The sequence below is a fragment of the Cuculus canorus genome, chromosome 7 (assembly GCF_017976375.1).
Source record: "Cuculus canorus isolate bCucCan1 chromosome 7, bCucCan1.pri, whole genome shotgun sequence".
In the NCBI taxonomy this organism is placed as follows: Eukaryota; Metazoa; Chordata; class Aves; order Cuculiformes; family Cuculidae; genus Cuculus; species Cuculus canorus.
The window spans coordinates 31,099,386-31,124,796 of NC_071407.1; the positions used below are offsets into that span (position 1 = coordinate 31,099,386).

Here is a 25,411-nt window from a genome sequence, read left to right on the forward strand (position 1 = left end):
ACATGCTCTGCCGTTGGGGGTTAATTGTTATTTACTTTATCATTTTCATTTGTATTTTTGCACTGCAGTAAATAAATAGGTGTCTACAAAAAAAAGAAGAAATCTTGGGAAGAGAAAAGCTGTGTCTATTTGCAAATTCAGAGGTAGGATATACTGTAATGAACAGTTAAAAGGCTACGTTGGGTCATCATGGTTAAGGAGCTGAACCTAGACCATGATTTATAATGATTTATAATGCTAATATATGAGGAACACATCAACAGCACAGGAAAATCCAATTTCAGCTGCAAGCCATCATTTTTCTAGATCACTTTACTGTAAGTACAATGCATCTCTGTATCATAAGTGCTTCTAGATAATCAGTTCTACCAGTTGCATGTTACAGTTCTTCTACTTTCAGATTCTCATTCTTAATCTCACATCGATTAAGCATTTCCAGCTGTTTACAGTGTGCAAAACAAGTGAAAAATGTTATGTCAAAACTTAACTTTCATTTAGGCTTTGTTTAGGGTCAAACACTTTGCAAAGTAGCAAGGCCAGTCCTGGACAAAAAAAAAATATCCCACTTATACTGTATTAAATACAAAGCAGCCACTAAAAGAAGGTCATGAGCCTACCCATATTATCAGTACTCTGTGGCAATGAAATGAGGTTGGATTTTCTTTCAGCTGTTGATTTGGTTTTACACCAGCTGAAAAATGAAGAGTTTAAGGTTCAAAGCACACACAGAGTTGAGCACATCTTTTGTAAGTTCTCAAGTGACCAGCAAAATCCTCCTGAAATTTGACCCAGTCTGGAGAAAACATGTTAGTTTGAGCTTGAAACAATTGCCGGGGTAGTCAATTCAAATTCAGTTGCTTGGTACTAATGAAAGTGGACTTCCAAGAAACATAAACAACCATCAGAAAATGAAACCGTCTCTCTCATAGCTCAAACTGTCCACAGAGGAAGACAAGAGCCTCCAACACCAGCTGTTAACATCTTTACCTCCAAGAGACCACAGAGGTGTTTCCAAATGACGGCAAACAGGCCAAGGAGTAGAGGTAAGGACTTAGCTCTGCTGTTCATTACTATGTCTTGTTATTATCAGGTTATGCAAACTTCTGAACAGATCTTGTTTCCAGGTGGTGAACAGATCAGCAGGAAAAGGTTGGAGAGCTAAGGATGCTTAAGCCTTGTTTAGTGCGGTTTTATTTACCATACCCTTTCCCTCCAGGTACTCTCTGAGCACTGTCTGAAGGAATGAGGTTGGTTGGTATCATATAACACCACTAAGAAGAAAACTTCCATTATTTTGCTGAAATTTGTGTAGAAATCAGAAAGGTGGACAAGCTGGTATTCCTGGCTGAGCAGACGTCCAGCTCCCCACACTGCCCAGCTGATGGGTTCCCCAGCTAGCAATCCGCCTCCTTCCACTCTTTAATAGATGAGCTTCCTAGCTGGGGAAATAAATGATTTTTGTACACAGTCCAGCATAGCAAGACTCAATCAACCTGAAAATAATGCACGTGGTTACGCAAACACTCATAAAATCTTCCAGAAACAAAGCAGGTCCTTGAGGAGACATTCTCTGTGATGTCTTTCCATTAAACATGTGTTTTACAGTAATGAATAGTCTACTTAACAATGAACAAAAAAAACCCAGCCCTCGATAATCAATAACAGGTTCCTCTGTGATCTGTTGCAGCATCACATGATGCTCGTGCAGCGCTGCCTCTGCTGCAGTGAAACTGCTGCAGGACACCCAACGATACGTCCCTCAGGAAAAGGAGTAGTTAACTTGGTAATTTATATAAACCACTGCCTGACAAAATGCCCATAACCATTTCACTTTACAGTGTTAAAGTTAGTTTCTATATAAGCATATATATAGACATAAATAGGTAGCTATATAGAAGCTATATATATATATAGCTATACATAAGCATACGTATCACAAGCATGATGCTCTGTTGCCCTGCATGGCGTGCAGTATTTCCTTCTGGGCAAAACCACCAAGCGAGAGGCACACTGACACCTACTTTTCAGTAGAGGTAGCTGGGAATTTTGTGACCAATGTGAGGAATTTACTAAACACGCTAAAAACAACCCTCAGCTTCTCCATTCTTTCCCTCACAAACACATAATATGTCTTGTTGCTCCAGCCACACAAAGCCTGCCACTGAAATGAGTTTTGTCTTTATCTGTTAACATGTGAAAGATTTGTACTATTATTTAGGCCACATATTTGTAAACAAGCATCTTCTTTATGCATAATTAATGAATTTATTTCCATAAAAGTCATAAAATATTATTTCTTTACATTTCTCTCAATGAAAAGCAGATTTTAGACCCCCCAGAATTCAACAAACCAAAGACACTGCATATCATCAGGTATGATCACCAGCAGACTGAAAGGGCCTCTCTTATAACAGATACCTGGTGAACTGAAGTAGAACAGGAAAAACATAGTACCAGTGACATGGTAAGGCATTCTGAATGGTGGTCTGAAAAATATCCTATACATACAGAATATATAACCACAAAAGATTTTACTAAAAACCCCAAGTCCTTAAGACAGCAGAAAAAGTATTTAGCGGGCAAAAGAAACAAATCAATCAATGTATTTTCCAATTCTTTTTTTCAGACAGATTTTCCTGGCAGGCACTTTATTTACCAGTCGTAGGGGAAGGCAAAGAGGGTTTGGCTGGAGCATCCGGACAGCTGCCTACTGGAGCCTTTCTCATGTTCAGATTGCTGGTGAATGATTTTTTTGATCGTATTTGCTCCCCACTAATACTACAGGAAATTAATTTTTCAATACAACATCTTCTGAATTTCAGGTCTTAGTCTCAGACCATTTAAAGGGCATGGGAGGAGGGGGAGAAATGACCCAAGTGTGACTAGTGAGACTGATGCAGAACTTATTGAGAAATGTATGTCCTGTCACGTTGTGAAGATATTAATCTGGTTTGTATTTATGCTTATCAAGCTGGTATCTTACAAAGAAACAAAACTGCATTCTATTTTATACATAAAAGGAAAAAAGCTGGGACAATATCTGTATCTCTCTGTTAAAGGTAAGAAATGTTAAATCAAAATATTACTGATGCCTCCACATTTCTTTTTTCCTGGTTCCTGGTTTTGTCCTGGTTCTCTCAAGCAAAGATTAATGCTTTATTGCCTTTGGAGGAATTGGCTTATACAGGAATTAAACACACTAAGTTAAGAAGATAGATGTTAAGTATTTTAGGTGCAGCCTTTGTTGCTACAGGCCGTGTCTCCTTTCTCCTTTACTCACCACTGCCCAAAAGTTAATTTCCTATAGCTGCAGTTATTTCATTGTTTTCAGAACCAACTTCTACATCTGTTGGTTTAAGAAAGAAATTTGACCAGTTTTATAGGTATTAAATATGTTGAGAAATGCCCTGCAGACAGGTGATGAACAGCGGGTTGACTTGCTGGAAGAGTTGCATGTTGGCTTCACAGTGCCTCTGGATTTTGCCTCTCCATCCATGATTAACAGCAGAAAAGCAGTACCCTGGGAGGTGGCACAAATCCATACCCCACCAGGAGGTGTGAGTATTGCAGAATAGGTCTATGTTTGAATGATGCAAAGCATTCAAACCTTGTGTCACATTGATTACAGAGACACAGGACCGGTGGCATCTCACCTGGCTGGAGCCACGGCCGATGATGTTTCCTGTTTGATTGAAAGGTAGGACCCATAGCCCTAGACAGGCCCTTTGGTGGGCCAGACAATCTGGTTATGACGATTGTTTCATGAAGAAATTTGAATCACTTATATGTGTTAAATAACTGAGTTATTCTGCTGACTTTTATATTTTGCCGGCTGCTGATGATAAAACCTTCTGTATTTGAGAAGCCGTGGGTGAGAAAGGGTGTGAGGGGCCAAGAGAGAAGTCCATTGCTTTGCTTACCTTACTGTCACATTAAATGCAAAGCATGGAGCAGTGGTACAAAGTTACCCTGTTATTAGTAAACATTTTGTCCACTGGTACCATCATCCTCATGCCCCACTTTAGGACTTGCTCATACACTCTTTGCTGACATCCCACTCCGGTCCTCAGCTCTGTGCCAGCAGGCTCTGCCGTTTTAGTCCTATTTTAACAAAGTATGAATTGTTAAATAAAAATATACACCTGCATGTTGTTACACCAGCAGGTGCTAAGCCCCATTTCATAGCAGAAACCTCACTTTGCATGCCAGCGTCTCTTTGCCATCCAAAATATGCAAGTGCATATGAATTTCAAAGTATATATAGTTTATTTCAATCAATGAAAGAGAAAATGTTTTTCAATTTTTTCATTATTTTAATTTTTTTTTTATTTTTAATCGCAGATAGTTCTAAAAGGGAAAGTTCCAGACTTTAAAACCTTTTCATTAAATAAGAATTATTCTTACAATTTCTGTTGATATATAGGCAGGAAGAAAATTAACTGATTGAATTCAATATTGAAGGGTAAACTCTGATATATGTAGAAAAAAATAGGGATGAAACCCAACCCATAAATTTTCATGAACAATCAGAAGTGCATATAAATGAAACAATTTAGCCATGTAAAGTATATAAATTCACCTAATCAGGATACAACACCCAAGGAGCTGGATTCAATGCCAAAATCTTTGGTGTATGCAAATTCTATTATTTTGAGACACAAAAGACTGAAAAATGTAGATGAGATTTCTCTTGTATGAAACCATTCTTAACAGGTGGTCATAAAAAAGATTGCCTGCCCTGTCGGAAGATAGATATTAAAATAAATTAGAATATAGTGTGTAATTTAAGTATGGCAAACTGCAGGGAATTCATCTGTCTTATTGGCTTTTTTTTTGAAGAGATGCAATTCAGGATTAAACCATAATTGCTGAGATTGTTTGAATTCTAATTTTAGAATTAATTTAGTTAATTGGCACAGACTAATTGGCTCAAGTTCGATTGACCTGAAAAATGTCCATTTGTTAGCTAATAATTGTCTTGCCAAATTAGCATGGTTGTGTTGAACTGCAAACAATATTTGGAGTACCATTCATGGGATTTGCTGTATTTCTTTTTGTTTTGATAAAATCCAGATACTTTATGTTAGATTACTTGTTTTCTATTTCTCGCCATGTGTTTATATTTTGTTTTCTACTGCTTCTTTTTTGTTTTAAATGAGGGGAGTTTATTCTAACATCTGGCGTTTCAGGAGAAATCACAGACTGATTGTTTTTTTTGTGCAAACCACCCACATTTCAATCAACTTTGCCAGAAAAGTATAAAATGCTTTGTTCAAGTGAACCACAGTATTTAAATCTCCCAAATGGCTTCTGTACACACCCTTCCTTCAGTTTTACTTTAACTATTTTGAAAGAAATAAACAGGGAATTTCTTCCCACTTGATGCAGAGGAGCTAATCCCATTTCTACCACTGGGGTAGCTACGATGAGGAATTGTACTGCCCTGGATTCCTGACACTCAGGTTGTCAGCAGCAAATTCTGCAGCTGGAAATGTGGGGCCTTTACGGGGTCATTTTCGTAAAACTTTAAGGGCTTGATATTGATGGTAGTGATAAATTTAGGACCTAACACATTTGGGGAGTTGCTTTTCTGCTGTGAGCATGGAGTGGTTTTCAAGACTTTAATGCACGTGAAGCAGCTTGGAAAACTCATAGCACTGGTGTAGTCCATCCTAAGTTTTCAAGCAGCTTGTTTTTCATTGATGCTGACTGCTCCCCTTTCTGCTTTTTGCCCTGTTTGTTTGCCCTGTAACATGCTGGTCTTGAGATGCTCTTTTCTGGCTCTGCCTTTGACCGCTTTTACTGCAATCTTTTAATTCATGTTATTCTTAGAACAAGGCGTTAAAATACTAACTCTATCAAATGTTAAATATATATCATACCCAGCTAGAAGGCAAAGGCAGCCTACTGCTGTGGCTACGGTTACAATTTAAATGCAAGAAACAGTGAACCAAAATGATACTAAAATACAGCAGATTCACCATAGGTAGTATCATAATAGTGACCAAACTCAGATTTCTGCTTGGACCCCTCCAAGAACAGTTCCCATGTATTGCCACATGGACATACAGTTACGCTACCATATTTTTAAAAAGAAATGGAGGATATGAATTGAAAATCACTTTGCACAAGCCATTTTAAGATGATACAGTAAAGCACATATGGCAAGAAATAGGAAAGGAAGGCAGGCCCAGGTGATCACCAACTTTAAAGAGAAACCGATGCCATCAATCAATGTATTTATAAGGGGAGGATTACCAGGTTGAACTTGGACAGTTTTTCACCCACCCCATCCTGCACAGTGACACCCAGGAGCAAACCAGGCCTGGCAATGCACATGCCACTGTGTGCTTCACATTTAACAATGCAATTAAACTTTGTAACTTGATGGGAATTCACTACACAATTTGTAAACATCACTGGGAATAGAATAGAATAGAACAGAACAGAACAGAATTGAATTGAATTTCAGTTGGGAGGGACCTACAACAATCATCCGGTACAACTACCTGACCCGTTCAGGGTGGACTAAGTTAAAGCACGTTATTAAGGGCATTGTCCAAATGCCTCTTAAATACTAACAGGCTTGTGGCATCCACCACCTCTCTAGGAGGCCCGATCCACTGTTTAACCACCCTCTTGGCAAAGAAATGCCTCAAGGCTAAATGCAAGGTCCTGCACCTGGGTCAGGGCAGTCCCGGATTTCAGGACACAGTAGAGGATGATGTGATTGAGAGCAGCCCTGCAGAGAAGGGCGTGGGGTGCTGGTCACTGCCAAGCTCGACACGCGCCGGCAATGTGCACTCGCAGCCCAGAAGGCCAAATGTGTCCTGGGCTGCATCAAGAGAAGCGTGGCCAGCAGGGCTAGTGTAAGAAGGATATGGAACTGTTGGAACGGGTCCAGGGGAGGGCTACGAGGATGATCCGAGGGCTGGAGTACCTTCCCTACGAGGACAGGCTGAGAGAGTCGGGGTTGTTCAGCCTGGAGAAGGCTCAGAGGAGATCTTATCGCGACCTCCCAGTTCCTGAAAGGGCTACAGGAAAGCTGTGGAGGGACTGTTTACAAAGGCTTGCGGGGATAGGACGAGGGGCAATGGGTATAAACCGGAAAGGGGCAGAGTTAGACTGGACATAGGGAGGCATTTCTTCCCGGTGAGAGTGGTGAGACCCTGGCACAGGTTGCACCTCCTTTCTCAGCGCACAGCGGGAGGGCGACAGCAGGCAGATGCCACCAGATGGCACCGCCGCCCCACAATTATCCCATCCCGCTCAGTGTGACGCGGCTGGAATGCAGCAGGAGGGCTGGGATGCAGCAGGAGGACTGGGATAGCGGCGCTTGAGCTCAAAATCCAGCTTTGGCAGAGGTCTTGCCCTGCTGAGGTGCTTCGGGGAACAGGCTCGCCCCTCAGCGCTGCCAGGCGATGGAGCGCACGATGGAGAGAAAAGCTGCTGAAAATGGTCCTGATGGGAGACTGCAGCGTTTTAAACCCGTGTGGGAGACCTTGCCAAGCCCCCCCAGACATTCCTGCCCTGTGATCTTGCTGTCTCAGTATAGTCGTCACCTTGTGAATTTAGGTGAAATGCAGGAGAAAGGAAGGAAAGTTGTAAAATCCCTATTCCATAGCAAGAAGTATCTTTCCTGTGGGTTAGAATCATAGAATAGTTTGGGTTGTAAAGGACCTTAAAGATCATCCAGTTCCAACCCCCTGCCATGGGCAGGGACATCCCACTGGCTCAGGCTGCCCAAGGCCCATCCAACCTGGCCTGGAACACCTCCAGGGATGAGGCAGCCACAGCTTCCCTGGGCAACCTGGGACAGGGCCTCACCACTCTCATGGGGAAGAAATTCTTCCTAATGTCCAGTCTAAATCTGCCCCTCTCCAGTTTATACCCATTCCCCCTCATCCTACCACCACAAGCCTTTATGAATAGCCCCTCCTGAGCTTTCTTGTAGCCCCTTCAGGTACTGGAAGGTCGCTATAAGGTCTCCTTGGAGCCTTCTCTTCTCCAGGCTGAACGAGCCAAACTCTCTCAGCCTGTCCTCGTAGGGAAGGTGCTCCAGCCCTCCGATCATCCTTGTAGCCCTCCCCTGGACCATTCCAACAGCTCCATATCCTTCTTACATTGAGGATTCCAGAACTGGACACAGAATTCCAGTTGAGGTTTCACAAAAGACGAACAGAGGGGAAGAATCCCCTCCCTCGCCCTGCTGGCCACGCTACTTTTGAAGCAGCCCAGGACACATTTGGCCTTCTGGGCTGCAAGTGCACATTGTCGGCTCATGTCGAGCTTCTCATTGACCAACACTCCAAGTCCTTCTCTGCAGGGCTGCTCTCAATCACATCATCTCCCACTGAGTACTGAAAATGGGATTGCCCTGACCCAGAATATCACAAAGGGGTTAAAGTCTCTTTGAGTGTTCAGCAAGGACTGCTGCTTCCTGGTAAAAGGGTTTCTGCAAAGCTAAAAGAAGTCAGCATCAACAAATATATTATGTGTAAGTATTTTCATGTCCTCGGGTGTCAGCTCTACTGAGAAAGGGAGAATTTAATGAGCTCTCTGTAGACTTGTAAATTTGTACATTTAGAAAAGATATGAAATAAATTCTTGTGTTTACATGGTAGATGTCTAAACCTTACAAGAAAATTCAGCCAACCCACGCTGAAGTTTGCCACAAGGCACTAGACAAACACAAATAATATCACTCTGCCCATTTCCTCTAACCTGACGGATACAAACACGCGTTAAATCTTTCCCTGTGGTTGCAGCTGCAGTTGACACACAGACATAGAGCAAGTAGACAAGCAATGCCATGGGAAACAAAACACCTTTCTGAGGAACAGGAGTATCCATGAGCAGCCATGCTGGTGATAGCTGGAGATCAATGTAGAGATGGATGTCTAAGTGTGGGGAAATTAAATAACTTTCAATTTAATATTTGGAGTCGGGTTGTTTCCTGAACTAATTTCACTGAAATAGAAAGAATATTGCCCTTTGCATTTCTTTGATTTGAAGACTCATCCTCTGAAAATATAAAGTAGCTGCTATTCAGATAAATGCTCTGTCAGTGGTACGAATCAGTTATTTCTAATTTTGAGGTATATATATGAATATATTTATAGGAATATCTAGTAGAAACTACATTAGTAGGACAATGCTTTTCAAGTCTAACTTTTTTTTCCACCCGGTGAAGATGTGAATGCTTATGACTACTGGTAACTGTTGGAACGAGTCCAGAGGAGGGCTACAAAGATGATCCAAGGGCAGGAGCACCTCCTATACAAGGACAGGCTGAGAGAGTTGGGCTTGTTCAGCCTGGAAAAGAGAAGGCTAAGAGGAGACCTTATAATGACCTTCCAGTACCTGAAGGGGCTACAAGAAAGCTCGGGAGGGGCTAATCATAAAGGCTTGTGGTGATAGGACAAGGAGGAACAGGTACAAACTGGAGAGGGGCAGATTTAGGCTTGATGTAAGGAAGAATTTCTTCACGATAAGAGTGGTGAGGCCCTGTCCCAGGTTGCCCAGGGAAGCTGTGGCTGCCCCATCCCTGGAGGTGTTCCAGGCCAGGTTGGATGGGCCTTGGGCAGCCTGATCCAATGGGTTGTCCCTGCCCATGGCAGGGGGTTGGAACTAGATGGTCTTTAACGTCCCTTCCAAACCAAACTATTCTAAGAGTCTATGATTCTATGATTTAAGAGTATAGAAAGTAAACTCAAAATTACATTCCCTGCTAGATGTCCTATGAACTCAGAAACTTAAAGTCAGAGTTCAGAACTAAGGGTAGGCATACCAGATAAGTGCAAGGAGCAAAATATTCGGTCACATTTGATTTTCAGTGTCATAATCCAGAACTAGAAGATCTTTAAGGTCACTTCCAACCCTAACTATTCTATGATTCTAGTTGGCTTGTTTTTCTTAAGCATCTTCAAAAAGCTCAGACGAACAGGTGCACCTTCCTGCATGACCTGAAGGTCAGCAGGCTAAACTTCTCTAATCATATAATTGTGATATGGTAAAGGGCCAGGGCAGAGACCTTTGGCAAAGCTGTGCTGCCATCCTGCTGCCAAAGTACCACTCTGGTGATGGGTACAGCCTCTGAGTAGGCTCTGGGATGGCTCGGAGAGGGTGTTAACAACAAATCCTTGCCTTGGCGTAGGCCTACGTGTGTGTGTGTGTGTACACGTGTGTGCATAATGGGTCATAACATGTCCCAGGTCAGGAGTTATCCACTAACTGTCTTCCATTAGGAAGAAACCCAATCCCCTAAGTGCTCCTTGCATCTCTGAAGCATCTGGTCAGAGCCATACCCAGTGAAAGATTACTGAGTTAGCTAGATCTGCCGCAGGAATGCCAAAGCCAACACACAAAACCAAATATATGTTTTTAGAAATAAATAGTTCAGGTGTAAGAATAATATTAAAAACACAAAGACCTCGTGATACAGATACGGCTGCTGTATCTATTTCAGCCTGATGATTTCATACCTGCATTTACAGATCCAGAATACAGATCGACAGATTAAGAATTGAAGATTATTTTATTTGTTTGAGGTGCCACCTGAAGTATTTTAATTCTCTGCTACAGAGAGAATACAGAATATTGTTGTTGTATTTACTAGTATACAGGTACAGCTACTGATCATGCCTCATACCTGTATTTCTGAGAAACCATCTAAAATTTAAAAAAGACAGACATACTGCATAGCAAAAGTCTATACAGAAATGCAATTTAAAATCAAGTTTTCATCAAATCATTATATGCCTACTAGCAAAGTTAAACAATTTTAAATTATTTTATTCTATTTTTATATCAGTGGGAGAAAACATAACCTAAACCCTCTGGTTTTACAGGAGATTAAGAAATGCAGAAGAAAAGCTTTTATAGGATGTCACAGGTATGAAAATCAAGTTATCCACCTGGGCTTTTGTGGCTGTAATATGCCACCAAAGCTGCACAGGTACATAGTTTCCCACTGAACAAAGCGTAGCGTGAATTTTACTTCAAAGTCAATGCCAGTGATGTGAAGAAAATCCTTCCCTTCTCTCGCAGCCCAGTGTGTGGGCACCAGACCCCCTCACTGCTTTATTTGATGCGTTACAGATCTGCCTGGGGCCAGCAAGGCTGAGAGGGCTGGCGGCATGCAGATGGGCACCACGGCTTTATGCGAGTGTAGACAGTTTAGTTTGAGTCAAGAAGTTCAGTATCAGAGTTTGTATGTGCACGTAGTTCCATACATGCTTTTAGAGGGGTTTGCAGATGGGAAATTTTAGTTTCTAAATGAAAAGTTTTATGTTGTACTTAAAGGAAAAGTGGGAGAGCATGTTGAAGATTTCTTGCAAATGCTTTTATTTGCTAGAAAATTGGAAATCAAACTTGCTGAAGGGGCAGCTGGGCCTGTCAGGCTGCTTTATTATAACCCAACAGATCCTCAACAGAGGTGTCAGACAGGGAAGCGATTGCGCAGGTCAAGTGAAGTTCAGAAATTTTTTTATAACGTACCAAATATGGATGTTTCAGATTTACTGCTGAAGATCTTGCATCTCCCATGCAGAGGGATCAGGTCACCCTGTAACCACTGGTGTAATCTATATGCACACATCAAAAGCTCAGTTCACAGAACCCTGGGAACTTTTGATTTGTTCTCCAGTCTCCGAGGGATGTTTCCAGAGAAGGTTTAGGCATCTTTCTCACTTCTCACTTGCTGGTGATTTCCTCGCTAAAGGACAGAGGTTCTTGTGGCTGTACAGATTGTGTGCCCTGGGTTGGGAAGGTTGCAGAAGGTGGTATCGGACAGCAGCTTGCACCCTTCTGGGTTGTCCCAAATTCTCATGGTTTGTCCAGGATTTTTTTTCCAGCAGGGGCTGGTGATGGCTGCCCGTGAGGGCTCTGGGTGGGTGCGCTGCAGGTCGTGCTTGCTCCTGCACCTGCCAGTGCTGTATTAAGGAGGGGAAAGCAGCTTTGGGGAAGCAGGGAGGGATACCAAAAATACAGGCAAATAAAACTCTGTAAGACTTGTTTTGGAGTATTGGAAAGTAAGTATCCTTTATCAGGCCAGGGCAACACCAGGGAGTGATCTCCATCAATTGTATGTAACCAGACAAGAACTGGGGGCAGAACATATTTCCCAGTTAAGGTGCATATGTATACATTTCCCCAGAAATCTTATGCATATTCTGTTACTTTCCAAGGTCTAATTTGGTATTATGAAACTTTGCGACAATCAAAACTCTTGCTAATTTGGAGCTGGCTCCAGCTCTCTGCTTGACCTTGCCTTTGAGATAGGCAGAAAACTCCAAACAGAGGCAATCACACAAGAAGACACGTCTGAAGTATGATCTGTGCTGAACAAAAGACAGTATCATTTTCAAAGAATAAACAGCGTGTGGAAAAACACCGTTTGAAAGAAATCACGCTACCAGGGGGACATTCCGTCTAACTCTCAGAGAACAAAGCTACTGAGCTGAAACTTGAGCTTCAATCAAACCATTCCACTTTTTGTAACATAGCTCCTTCTGGCCCAAGGAGGTGTCTCCCGTCCCCCGGGGCTGTGGGCGGCCCGAGGGGTGCCTGCCCGTGTCGGGGACACGCGGGGGGCCGCAGGGGTGTCGGTATCGGAGCGACGGGCGCTATTTAATGGGGGCGGGCGCGGAGCGGGGGCGCTGCCGCCGCATCTCCGGAGGGATGCACGGCTTCGTGCCGCCCGCTGAGCCCCCTCCGCACGGCCAGCAGCTGCCGGACGCGTGTCCCGGCATCTACCAGCCCCCAACCAACCCCTACCTGTGGCTCGGCGGCCCCTACCTGCCGCCGGGGTGCGCCCCCGCGGGTGCGGAGCGGGGCTGGCAGCCGCTCCCCCCACCGCAGGAGAGCCCTCGCCCCGCCAGACCGCCCTACTCGTACTCGGCGCTGATCGCCATGGCCATCCACAGCGCGCCGCGCCGCCGCCGCACCCTCAGCCAGATCTACCAGTTCGTGGCCGAGAACTTCCCCTTCTACAGGAAGAGCAAAGCGGGCTGGCAGAACTCCATCCGCCACAACCTCTCCCTCAACGACTGCTTCAAGAAGGTCCCGCGCGACGAGGACGACCCGGGTAAGGGGACGACGACGGGGATGGAGATGGGGATCGGGATGAGGATGGAGATGGGGATGAGGATGAGGATGGGGGTGGAGATGGGGATGGGGATGAGGATGAGGATGAGGATGGAGATGGAGATGAAAATGGGAGTAGTGATAAGGATGAAGATGGAGATCGGAGTGGGTATGGGGATGAGGATGAGGATGGAGATGGGGATGGGAATAGTGATGGAGATGGGGATGGAGATGGAGATGGGGATGGGAATAGTGATGAGGATGAGAATAGTGATGGGGATGGAGATGGGGATGGAGATGGGGATGGAGGTCGGGGTGGGGATGGGGATGAGGATGGGGTTGAGGATGAAGATAGGGATGGGGATGGAGACGGGAATGAGGATGGAGTTGGGAATGAGGATGGAGATGGGATTGAGAATGAAGATGGGGATGGAGACGAAGTTGGGGATGAGGATGGAGATGGGAATGAGGATGGAGATGAGGATGGGGATGGAGGTGGTGGGTGGGGATGGAAAGAAGGGTGGGGATGAGGATGGGAGTAGGGATAGAGGTGGGCATGGGAACAGGGATGGGAATGTGGATGAGGATGGAGTTGGGAATGGGGGTGAGGATGGGGATAGGAATGAGCATGGGAATAGAGGTAGGGATTAGGACAGGAATAGAAATTTGGGATGAGAATAGGGATGGGTGTAGGGATGCAAAGGGGGATAGAGGTGAGGTTGGGGATGGGGATGAGGGTGGGGATGGGAACAAGGATAGGGATGAGGATGGGGATGCACAAGGGGCTCCTCCTCCACTACCCTCTGTCATGGGGGTGCAGAGGCAGAAGCTGACACGAGGGGCTTCCCCTCTCTCTGCAGGCAAAGGCAACTACTGGACCCTCGACCCCAACTGCGAGAAAATGTTCGATAATGGCAATTTTAGGAGGAGGAGGAAGAGACGGTCCGAGGCTGGTGTACCTGAGGAGGCTGCGGGGAGCAGCGGGGTGCAGAGGGTGTCCTGCCCCACCGGGCTGCGGGGTCCCCCTGGCCCTGGAACCCCCCTCTATGGCTGCGCTGGGGTCCAGGCATGACAAGAGCTCCCCAGGATGCACTAATGCACGAGAGAGGAATATTTTTGTAACACCTAAATGTACATTTTTTTATATGATCTATAAATACAGAGAGGTGCAGGAAGGATGGGTGTGGGCTGGGAGCTGAGAGAAGCCATTGGGGCTGGCCACAGGTGCTGCTTTTCCTCCTTTTCCATACTGTCTTTTCCCACCAAAACCTTGGAAGGGTTATAACCTCCTGCCATGTGAGTTCCAGGTTGGCTTTCTCATCTTTTCATGGCCAAGAGCAAAGCAGAGCTCCCTCCAGGATGTCCCCTGGAGGAGGAGAGCCCCTGCCAGCCACGGCCCTCCTGGGTTAGGGGGTGAAAGAGCTGGGTTTGTAGCCTGGACCTTCCTGGGAAGCCAGCAGAGAGTCTGGGGTGCAGGAAGGAACAAAGGGACGTGCCCTCCCTTCTGGGCCCTGCTCCCAGGGCAGGCCGGGCTGAGGCAGGAGGGGGGCACCCAGCCCTGCCATCTTCTGAAGCATTCCTGAATAAAACCCCTTTATTTTTCCAAACACATAAGATCATCTTTGTGTCAGCCTACAGAGCTGATGATAATTTGTACGAAGAATTTCAGATTTAATCGAGCATCCAAAATTAAGCTGGATCCCCACTGAAGAGCTCTTTAATTACTGGTTTTCCTGCTAAGTGCCTTGACGATGGCTTGTGGGGAGCTGGTGGCCCGTGGTGTGGGTGCCCGGATGGAGCCTGGGCTCTGTACCTCAGTGCCACAGCACCCACACATTCACTGGCTTCCCGGGGCACCTGCTTTTTGAGACTGCCTTGGGAAACTCCCCTCTGATTTATCCACAGCCTCCTCACATACATGGGATTTCTCCATTTTTTATGAAGCTTTGCAAAAATGCAGTGTGGCACAAATGAACTGCAGCCATGGAAGTTACATGGGGGCATTTAATTAAATACATCAAATGAAGTATTGGCCACCTCTACTTGCTTATTAATACTTGGTGCATGTTCCCTGCTTTTGTTTTCCAGTCATTTTTTTTGAAGGTACTTTAGTTTGAAAACAAAATTGTCAGCTATGTAGTCTGTTGTCTTTCCTTTCTCCAGCCTGCTCTTCCTCACTTATGACAAAAATACAGTTTTCTTAGATAAAATCCTAAAAATATTATTGTTGTTTACGAGAAAACTACCCAAAACAGAAACATGTGTAATGCAAACCTTTTGTGCATTATAATGGAACCATAAAGCAAGTTTGAAACAAAAGCCAAAACATAAACAAACTATCTAAGAACCTAAAATGTGTTCGAGAGCCAAGTCCCTGAAGGCGTGGAAGAATCAGCTGTACAAGCAAAGCTTTTCAGGCCCAAAATTGTAATAAATAGTATTACAAACTATCTGGTTTGCAAATACCCAACTTTAGCAGATCTGGAATGAAGGAAAGAGCAAACTGAACTCATCAGCCAATATCCCATGGAGGTTTATGTAGACAAATTTGTTTTTTTATTAAACTTCTATTTGAGAAGAAGCTTCATACAAGAAAAATCACATTTTATAGAAGAAAAATTAGCTATTCTGAAATGACTTTAAAACCATTTCAGATACAATCTCTTTGTTCATGTTATTATTTTCCAGGGCTATCGCAAAGAGGACATTTCAATTATAAACCCTGTTTCCTTTTTAAAGTGAGTAAAACCTGTTCAAGGTTTCAAGCTCTTGTTTCAGTTGCATAATTGTTAGCTACAACTTTAAAGGATGCAGGGAAAGTTATTTCCGCAATTAGTTGCACCCTTTTTTCCATGTAGCTGAGGGCTGTGGTAAGAAGGTCATGTAGAGAGTGATGAGGGGAGATAGACCTGTCATTTTCCACTCAAAAGAAAAGGGTGTTGATTAATTTCTTGGTGAATATAGCTGTGTGATTCAGTTGGCATTCAAATTTTAAAGGCTGTCTTTGGATGGTGAAATTCATTTGCCAAGGAGCAGGCACACACTTTTAAACAGGAAGGATGGAAGTCTTGCCTTGTGAGAGCCGATGGACCCTTCCCAAGACACAGTGAAGACACTCACCTCGGAGCTGGGAAACAAATTATTTCTTTCAACTTGTAGTTTCTTCTGCTGCAGGATTCAAAGTTCTTGATCCAGCCACACAGTCTGAATTCCATATTTTCACCTTGAGACTATTTGCCCTGGGACAATGTGACATTGCAGAACTCTGAATATGCAGCAAAACACAAAGAGGAGAACCCTGAATGGCTGCAGGTGTTTCAGGTTTTCCCAGAATCACCTTTGTTAGCTGCTCAGCTGGGTTCTGCATTGGGGAAGCCCATGGATAGCTCAGTGGAAGGACCACAGTACACCATCAGAACTTTTCTTCAGGGACTGTTTAAGATGTTGACTGAATGTGTGCATGGAGACCATCACTTTTATAGCTTTGTGTTTCTCTTGTAATCTAATTCTATTTTTGTGTGTTGGAAAGAAAGGGAGAATTTTTTAAATAAATCAAATTGGAGCAGAGAAGTTGCAATACCGCTAAGCAGAAATACTGCTTGAGTGAAGAACTGCATCAGGTAAGGAGTATCTGGGGTAACTGGGCAGCTACACACTTTAGTGAAAAAGGATGATAGGATGCTGTGATGGGGTGTGATGCTGTGGTCCACACTTGCTTGAGCTGGACTCCCGTGGAAGCCCAGAAACAGTCTCATCTAGTTCTCAGAGAACAAATTCTGGAGACTGCTCCCCCATGTCTGCTTTGCTGAGCTGTGACACCCCCAGCACCCAGCAGCACAGTGGGACTCACTAGGCTGCAGCCTTGCCCTTACACTGCCCCAAGCTCCATCCCCAGCCCCACTGGGCACGCCTGCAGCAAGGTGAGATCGGTTGATGCTGGAGGCTTAGGGCAAGTCATGATGCAGGAAATTAGGGACCTCTGAGCAAATGACCTGGCTACTGCCTTCCAGTCGTTCTAGAGCAACATGTTTGCCTATATATGACAGAGAAGGGACTGCTCAATAATCGTAAATCCTCTTTTTGGGACCAGAGAGTGATATACAGCTTGTAAGGTTAAGCCATGGCTAGTGGGGTTACCAGATAATGTGCTGAACATTTAATTCTTGGACTTTAGTTTTCAGCCATGCATCACTTGTTTGTCATCCCTGGCAGTTTTTTCTCACGAAAACATGTTGGACGATGCTTGGGGAGTACATAATGACCTCTGGCTCATAAGGGTGCAAGGGATTTTAGTTGCGTGCAAATACTGCTGGTGAGGTGTCTGCTGAGTTAACTTGGAGGAATGGAAAAGTCCGATGAGTAAGTTTCCAAAAACACGTATGGTCTGTCCCTGCAGTTCTCACTGTGTAAGCAGGGAAAGACAGACAATAATTGAAAAAGAGGGATGGATTTCTTAAGAAATTAATCTTTGAAACATTTTACTGGTCTTAATACTTTATATTTTAGTCTCAGTTGTATTTTAATCTAATTGGAAAAGCACTAATTCTCTATTTTGAGAGTTATTATTACTTATGAGGAGTCCATAATAAATGCAAACAGGATGTGATAAATCAAATTTATTTCTATTTTTTATTTAATTTCCCATCAGCTCTGATACTTGCATGCAATTCATCCTTGCTAAGCATTATGGTTTCCCCATGCTTTACTGTATTATGACATTACTTTGCAGGATTGTTTTATTAGCAAAACAGAACTATCAAATGTTATATAGCTGTACTGTATGGGTAAAACTGATACATAAGCCAATTTTTCACATTCTAGTCACTGCCTTGGAGTCAATAGGGCACGAGCTGAAGGGAGAGCAAGGCTTATGTACTCTTTATGTAAAAATAAAAGAAAAATCATCCTTTTCAATAGGTTCCCTGTTGTATAGAAATTCCTGCTGCAGGACACGGCACTTCTAGTTCTGGTAGCATCAGAGAAAAATACGTGGCCAAATATACAGTGGAAGCAGGTCAGGTTTGAATGGCTCATGTTGTAACCTGTAGCGATTCATTGCCATCTATACAGTCTGCTTCGTCAGGCTTGTGCTGACTCCCTCTGAGCACCAAGCAACAAAGCGCTGCTGCTACACGTAAAGATTCACATAACGCCAGCCCCTCTCCCTGTGCTTGCAGGTAGCATCCAGTGCAGCAGTCACATCCCAGCCCTGAGCACCTTCCTGATAATGGTCCTGGATTTTACTGCCTTTGGGGGGGAATTAATGCCCCGCAGGGATGGCAAAGAATGCTGCATAAATGATGCAAGGCTACAAACCCCTGTGTGAATCCAGGCTGCTCGCCCCTGGTCTTGATGCTCAGGTCTGGAATTTCACGTGGGCACCCAGATTTGGCAAGGCCAGCTGCCCATCCCACCGTTAGGCTGAGGATGCTTGGGAGATACTGAGTTATTCTGAATCATATTGTGAGCTGAGTCAAAGAGTGAGCCACCAGTTGTTGAGGGGACCAGTTCCTCTGAGTGCTGAATGAAGTATTGCAGAAGTGGGGGTGGTAGAAGGGAAAAGGTATAGTGAAAAAACTTAACTATAATAAGAACACTATCTGGTACTGGCTTTAAAATCATATGGCCATAATAGGGACTACAAATTCTCTAATCCTGTCTGCAGCAGTAACATTTAGAGTGCCTGACTCTTATATACCGAAAAGGATTAATCTGTTCTTTTCACAAGCTGAATTTTTATTCCAGAATGACAATACATGGCTTATCTATCTATCTATCTATCTATCTATCTATCTACTATCTGTCTATCTGATTTTTTTTTAAGAGAAACAATACTTTATCGCCTATATAACCAGCTAGAAGAAGGGAAGACTTTTATATTTTAGAGAGATTACTGCTATGTTTGTCAAAAGATTTCATAGTATTATCTCTGTTAACAGCTTAGTTCATTTATGACTATCAGGTTTTGACAGAACTGATAAATTTTATATTATTTTCATTACAGTCTTAACTTGCAAGTTGTTGCTGCTCATGCTGCAAATTTTCCATTATTTTGCTAAGACAAACTCATTAATTTTTCTTAAGACTAGGAAAAGCCATGCAAAAACCATTTCAGATGCTGGATAGTTGGTCACTAGTGTGGCTATCTGATTACTTTGCAATAGGTGATCAATGAAGACTTTTTGTTGTGTTAGGCATGAGTTTTTAAAATCAAAAGTTTTTTCCTGTTCATTTATAGATGTTTGGGTTTTTTCCTTTAAGTGTTCTGTGAAAGATAATAAATTGTATCAGGAATTTCATGAAATGGCATATAATGCTATCCTGGAGTTCCTTGTTTACATTAAGACAAATTTCCTAAAGACTGAATGTAATTAATGTCTATTTAAAAGTTCTTTACAGTGCCCTTAGCGTGTAGGTTACAATTCTGCAAAAGGGATTTGCTCAGGTGCTACCTTGTAATACGTAAAATAGGAGCAAGAAGAACTGACAACTCAGCTTCATACTCCTTTTTCTTTGTGTAAGAAAAGCACCATGAATCAATCAAGCAAAAACGCACAGAAGGAAGTTGTTTGGGGAAAAATATTCTTTCATGTAAGTGTCTCTTCTGCCAGTATAACAGCTGTGTTCATACAAAAATATATGTATCCATATTGAGATTTATGAATCTCAGACTATTACTGATAAGGAGGCTTCCTTTCAGGGAGACCTCTCCACTAATTGATTCCTCAATGCAATCCATGCTTCTTTTTTTCTTACACCCTATAGGTTTTGGCTTACACTTGATTTTGTACAAAGCCATTTATTACGTCGTGTTTGACTTCTTCCTGCTCTCTGCTCAAGTGTCCAGGGCTGCCCAAGGCACCCAGTAACTCCACACCTGCCCCAAAGCTGCTCTGGCCGCTAGGAGTTACTCTGCTCCACTGACTGGAAACTCTTTTGCTCTGATAAGCCCTAGGGCTGATCAGTTTGGCTTGCAATGAGTTGAGAAAAAAAGTCTTAAGAATGAAGTGTTTTAATAGTTTAATTAAAGGTTTCAGATTCATATAAGCAATTTTAAACTACAGGCTTTATTTTTTCTTTAAATTGCTTGGCCCTGCCCTTCAAGTTCCCCTTGTAATCCTGCAGGCGCTCACAGCCTTCTCTTGCCTTTCTTTTTCACACTTTGATTTCTATAGTGAGATAATTAAGCTTCTTATGGTTTGTTAAGACACAATACATGAAAACGGCTTTTAAAGCTGTTGATTCAGGACCGAAAGACAGGTAATTACAGTTTCTTACTACCTGTTACATTACAGGAAAGGCTTTGTCCTTTTTTAGAGGAAGAAATTGTACAGAAAATCACTCCTTAATATTTAAAGTCAAGGAGTTGCTTTGAGTGTCTTTCTGACTGAGTTTATATTGTGAGTAGTTACACTGTGTTTGTTACAAAAACTGGAATCTGTGAAAATACAGAAGAAAGCTTAAAAAAACCCTTCAATTAAAGCAGCTTAACAAGACACTACCTAAGTTCCATTCACCTTAGTTCTGATTGCTTGATAGAGTACTCGGTGTTTTCATTATAGGTAATGGCTATTATTCAATGAGTGTTTCCTTTCTTCTTCAGCTATCAAGTATTAACCATTGGCAAGACCATGGTTAAGGGAAATAAATTGTTAGGTAATCCTCCTTTTTAAAGAAAACTCTACACATGCAGAAGTAAAATCTGTTGACAGGAAAAGGCCAGTATGAGGGGGAGCTCGAGCAAGCCGCTTGCCCAGGTCTCCTTAAATTATACCACAGTGAAAAGAACTCGACCTCCGTATGTCAAAATTCAATAATTGAAAGGAAGTTGCAAGACAGCAGAAATTTTTTTCCATGAAGGTTAATAGCCTAAACTGTTCTGGTGTCCTCTGTTCCCTCTCAGCTGTACCTCTGCTCGTGGTCCAGTTAAAATTTTCTATACCTGAACCGTAACGGACATCCCAGATGACAACTGGTGTCAATACTACTGTGCCCACTGGAAATGCAAACAGATTTGGAGGTGTCCTCTCTTTCTGGCCTGTAGTCACCATCCAGTTGACCTCAGACCTAAGTTCCCTTGAGGAACATGCTGTGGCCCTGCCCCACCTTCCTCAGCAGAAAGGGCCGCCCTTTCATCTCCCTGCTTCTCACTTCCCTGCACACCAGTTAAACCACAAGCTTCTGATTTGTGAGGCAATGTCATTAAGGAAGATACTAATGAGGTTGTGCCCTAGACGCATCCTGAGGTGTTACTAACATATAGCCCCCACAGTAACTGAGTGTTGTACTGACCTTCACGCCCAAGCTACCCTGGGAATGTGCCAATATCACTCCAAATTTAGCTGTCTGAGCTCCCAATTGCCATTTTACACAGTTTCTTGGCACTGGGTAGTTTTATTTGGTGACATGGTGTATCTCCCCCTCTTTAGCACATGAGCGATCACTTGAATGAGGAGGCAATATTGAGATGTCAAGTTCCAAAACATCAGAATTACCCAGCAGCAAGTGGAAAATGCTGAGTTTAGAGCCAAGGGGGACTTGGAGGGACTGGAGGCTGCCTTGGTTATCCCAGAGGTGAGGGATTTCCATGTTCTCAGGAAAAGGCAGGGGCATGGGGAAACCCTCTGCTGAGAGAGCTGTTAGAGCCAGCTGAAATTAAAAAAACTGAATATCCCTGTGTGTAGCTTAAGCTGCGGCTACAATTTCCATCTCCTGTTCTGCAGTTGTATTTTAAAGGATGGAGTTTAACTGAGAGACAATACTTAGAGGCAAAGATAAATGGATTGCTTGGGCCTCAGGCTTTTTCTGTCATTGCAAGCACCTCGAATACTGTGTTCGGTTTTGGGCCCCTTGCTACAGGACAGACATTGAGGTCCTCGAGTGTGTCCGGAGAAGAGCGATGAAACTGGTGAAGGGGCTGGAAAACAAGTCTTTACAAGGAGTGGCTGAGGGAACTGGGACTGTTTACCCTAGAGAAGAGGAGGCTGAGGGGAGACCTTATTGCTCTCTAAAACTACCTGAAAGGAGGTTGTAGAGAGGTGGGTGTTGGTCTCCGAAGTGCCAGGTGATAGGAAAAGAGGGAATGGCCTCAAGCTGCATCAGGGGAAGTTTAGATTGGACATTAGAAAAAATTTCTTTACAGAAAGGGTTCTCGGGTACTGGCAGAGGCTGCCCAGGGAGGTGGTTGTGTTACCACCCCTGGAGGTGTTTAAAAGGCAGGTGGATGAGGTGCTTGGGGATATGATTTAGTAGTAGACAGGTAGGGTTGGAGTTGATGATTTCTATGGTCTTTTCCAACCTAATGACCCTATGATTCTAATGATTCTAAGTTGTGCCGCAGTGGCTATAAATTCACAGTAGATAGTTTTTAGTCTGCATAGGTAGTCTAGCAGATTTCTTATTGCTGGAAGTGGAGATGATTAAACAAGAAAAAGAAAAGGCTAACTTCATACAACATAAAGCAGCTTGTATTTATTTTCCAAGAAAAATGTTACCTGGAGCCTGTATCCACATCGGTTCTCAAGAGGAGTGTTTTGAGGGTAGCTAAATACAGTGGGATGAGACAGCTGCAATTTGCAAATCTACCCTCCACAGTATAATAAAAGACCTTTCTAGTAATCTCCTTCAGGTCGGATATCTTATTGCAGTAGTATTGTGCTGGGCTAGGTTTGAAACAAAATAGCTTCCCGCGCTGTGACATCTTACTTCAGATTTAACACAGTATGGTGGAGCAGTAATTCCAGCCCTGCCATGTCAGCAGATTGCAGCCCCTGTCTCTGAGCACAGGACAAGCATGCTCTTAACTTTTCTATACCCCACCACTCCTTTGGTTGTAAGGCTATATGAATAGCATGTACAAACAATCAGAAAACAGCATCTCATGGGGATTGCACCTGTAATGTTAAAAAATTGCTTCGTTCTTAGCTATGCAAAAGGTCTCCTTGAGACACCAAATCTAAGCCATGAATATAAAATATATAGAATATATGGTCAGACTGCCTGACCGAGTCTAAGCCATGAATACAGAGTATATAGAATATATAGAATGTATAGAATATATAGTCAGACTGCCTGACCGGTCTAAGCCATGAATACAGAATATAAAGAATATATGGTCATATATAAAATATATAGAATATATAAAATATATAGACTATATGGTCAGGCTGCCTGATCAAGTCTAAGCCATGAATATAGAATATATGGTCAGACTGCCTAGAGAGAAAGTGCAATTTTAAACAAAAAAACCCCAAACAACATTAATATTTGCTTTAAGCACACAAACATTTTCATGATGCATCTAACTTGTAATAATTACATATCTTTAAAAACTATAGCAGTTGTGTATTTTAGCCATCTAAATTTAAATGGAAAAGCATAACAGTGATGTAGTGAGAAACTGACACTAACATTTCTTTTTAGCACTCAAAAAAAAAGCAATATGAAGGATACAGAATAACCCATCAGTTTCTATCCTGTGCTGTGGTATGACTCAATAACACTTCAAGTTTCGGCTTGTACGGTATAATGCTTTGCTTCATAATGATGTATTAGTGACAAATTTTGATACTTTAATACACTATTCCCTTCTTCAACAGCTAATTACTACAATTAGCTCCCCGCATAGTAAATTCCTTCCTCTCCCGTCTCACAGCCGCAAGCCCGTGACAACAGCACAGACCTGAAAAAATACATTTGTCTTTGCCATTTGGTCCTTGAGAGGGGTCTACAGAGGAACAACCCTTCACTTTTTAATTGGGAGGATTATTTAGATACCTTTTGCTTAAAATTTGTCTGGGAAACTTTGCAAACCAAATGCTGAGCAGGGTTTTATGAAAGCCCCTTTTTGTTTGCACAGTCACCAGCAGCACGCTGGGCGCCAGGGCAAAGCCTCGCTGCTGCCGGGACGAAAACAGGATCACCATTCCTCACCCCACTAAAAAAAAAGATTCAATGCATTACCTGATATCTGAATCTAATGGCTTTCTACAAGCGTAAAAGGTATTCCTGACATAATTTCCCCAGCTCTGCCCGTAGGAAGTTGCTGGCTCTGGGGAGGACAATGCAGCAGCAGGGGAAGGTGCAGGGGAGAAGAGCTGCAGACCTGGATGCTGTGGCCCAGACTGGCCACGTTCCTTTAGATGTATTGGCAATTGAATTCCTTCTTGCTTTTCTCTGTGACGTTTAAGTTTCTGTACTGGTTTGCAATGTGATCCAGTAGATTTTTCTGTTTTCTAGGCATAATTCCTATATCCCAACTTGATTCCTGCCAGATCCTGCATTGCCCAAGCCTACAAAGACTTCTAGGCTTATTATTTCTGTCCTAGGTGAAGTAACAACAAAGTTATATTATACTGAAGTATTTGATGAAGGAAGAGGGCACAAAGGCACTCGAGGTACAGCAAAGCCAGCGGGGTCTGGCCACAATCGGGAGCTGATTGGCTCTGCAGGGCTTGCTGTGGCCATGCATGGAGAGGGAGAAGGAGCTTCATCCCCGCACCAGTTTGCAAGTTTTCCTCCAGAAAACCTTGGCAGTCCTGGCTTTCTGTTTGAAAGGTCATATTTCCTCAATACAGAAGGCAGAATTTCTTTTCTAGCAGAGGCAGTGTTTTTTTATTTTAGTAAGATCTTGCCAGGAAGACACAGAAATCACTACATTGATATGTAATTGGGAGTGGGAGGGCACTTCATAAAAACTAACGAATAAGCAAAGTTTAATTGAGATGAAGAAAATGTAAAAAGCTTGAGCTGGTCCTTCAAGTGGCAAGATCAAGTCTCAGGTGTTCTTCTTGGGGATGAATTTTTAGTTAAGTATAATCTAACTGTGTTACAGGTAGAAGATGAGAAAAAATATTCTGATGAAATTAACAAGAAAATATCCTCTCTGAATCCAGTCAGACAGCCAAATCAAATCCACTTCACCTCTCCTTCACTCCCTCTTCCCTGTGAAATTTAAATCAATTAAACCCTTTTAGTTTAGAGTTATAGTGCTCTGCTGGCACAGCACCTCTAGCCCTGGGACATGCAGAGAGCTAATCCTGGTCATAAACTCATTAACATCCACCTTAAAAGGTGTCCTTTGCTTTCTTGCACCCTGTTTTATTACTTCAGTCCTCTTGAGAGTTAGAAGCATTCCTTCATTTTCTGATGTAAGTCTAGTTGTAACTATATTGGAACATTTCCTTCTTCTGATAGGACAAAATTTTCACATAGCTGTCCACCTCCTGCATCGCAGCTTTCATCAAAATTGCACAATCTTTCCTCCTAAAACAAGCTTGCCATTTCCCTAAGGGCTGCAGTTTGTATTTTCTGTACAAGTTCATGC

At 43.1% G+C, this 25,411-nt stretch overlaps 1 protein-coding gene across 1 annotated transcript; it reads left to right on the plus strand.

Moving 5' to 3' along the window:
* The first annotated feature begins 3,664 nt into the window (after positions 1–3,664).
* Positions 3,665–18,580, plus strand: FOXI2 (forkhead box I2). The gene is made up of 4 exons (XM_054071663.1): positions 3,665–3,697; positions 11,518–11,672; positions 12,189–13,087; positions 13,947–18,580. Exons 3-4 carry the CDS (start codon positions 12,634–12,636, stop codon positions 14,156–14,158), a joined length of 666 nt encoding a protein of 221 aa, XP_053927638.1. The 5' UTR covers positions 3,665–3,697; positions 11,518–11,672; positions 12,189–12,633; the 3' UTR covers positions 14,159–18,580.
* The last annotated feature ends 6,831 nt before the right edge of the window (positions 18,581–25,411 follow it).

What these genes read in the sequence shown, in the direction of transcription:
- FOXI2 (XM_054071663.1), top strand. Translation starts at nt 12,634, where the DNA reads ATGGGGGCGGGCGCGGAGCGGGGGCGCTGCCGCCGCATCTCCGGAGGG. An exon ending in GCGCGACGAGGACGACCCGG is followed by an intron (nt 13,088 to 13,946) that starts GTAAGGGGACGA and finishes CTCTCTCTGCAG; the next exon opens with GCAAAGGCAACTACTGGACC.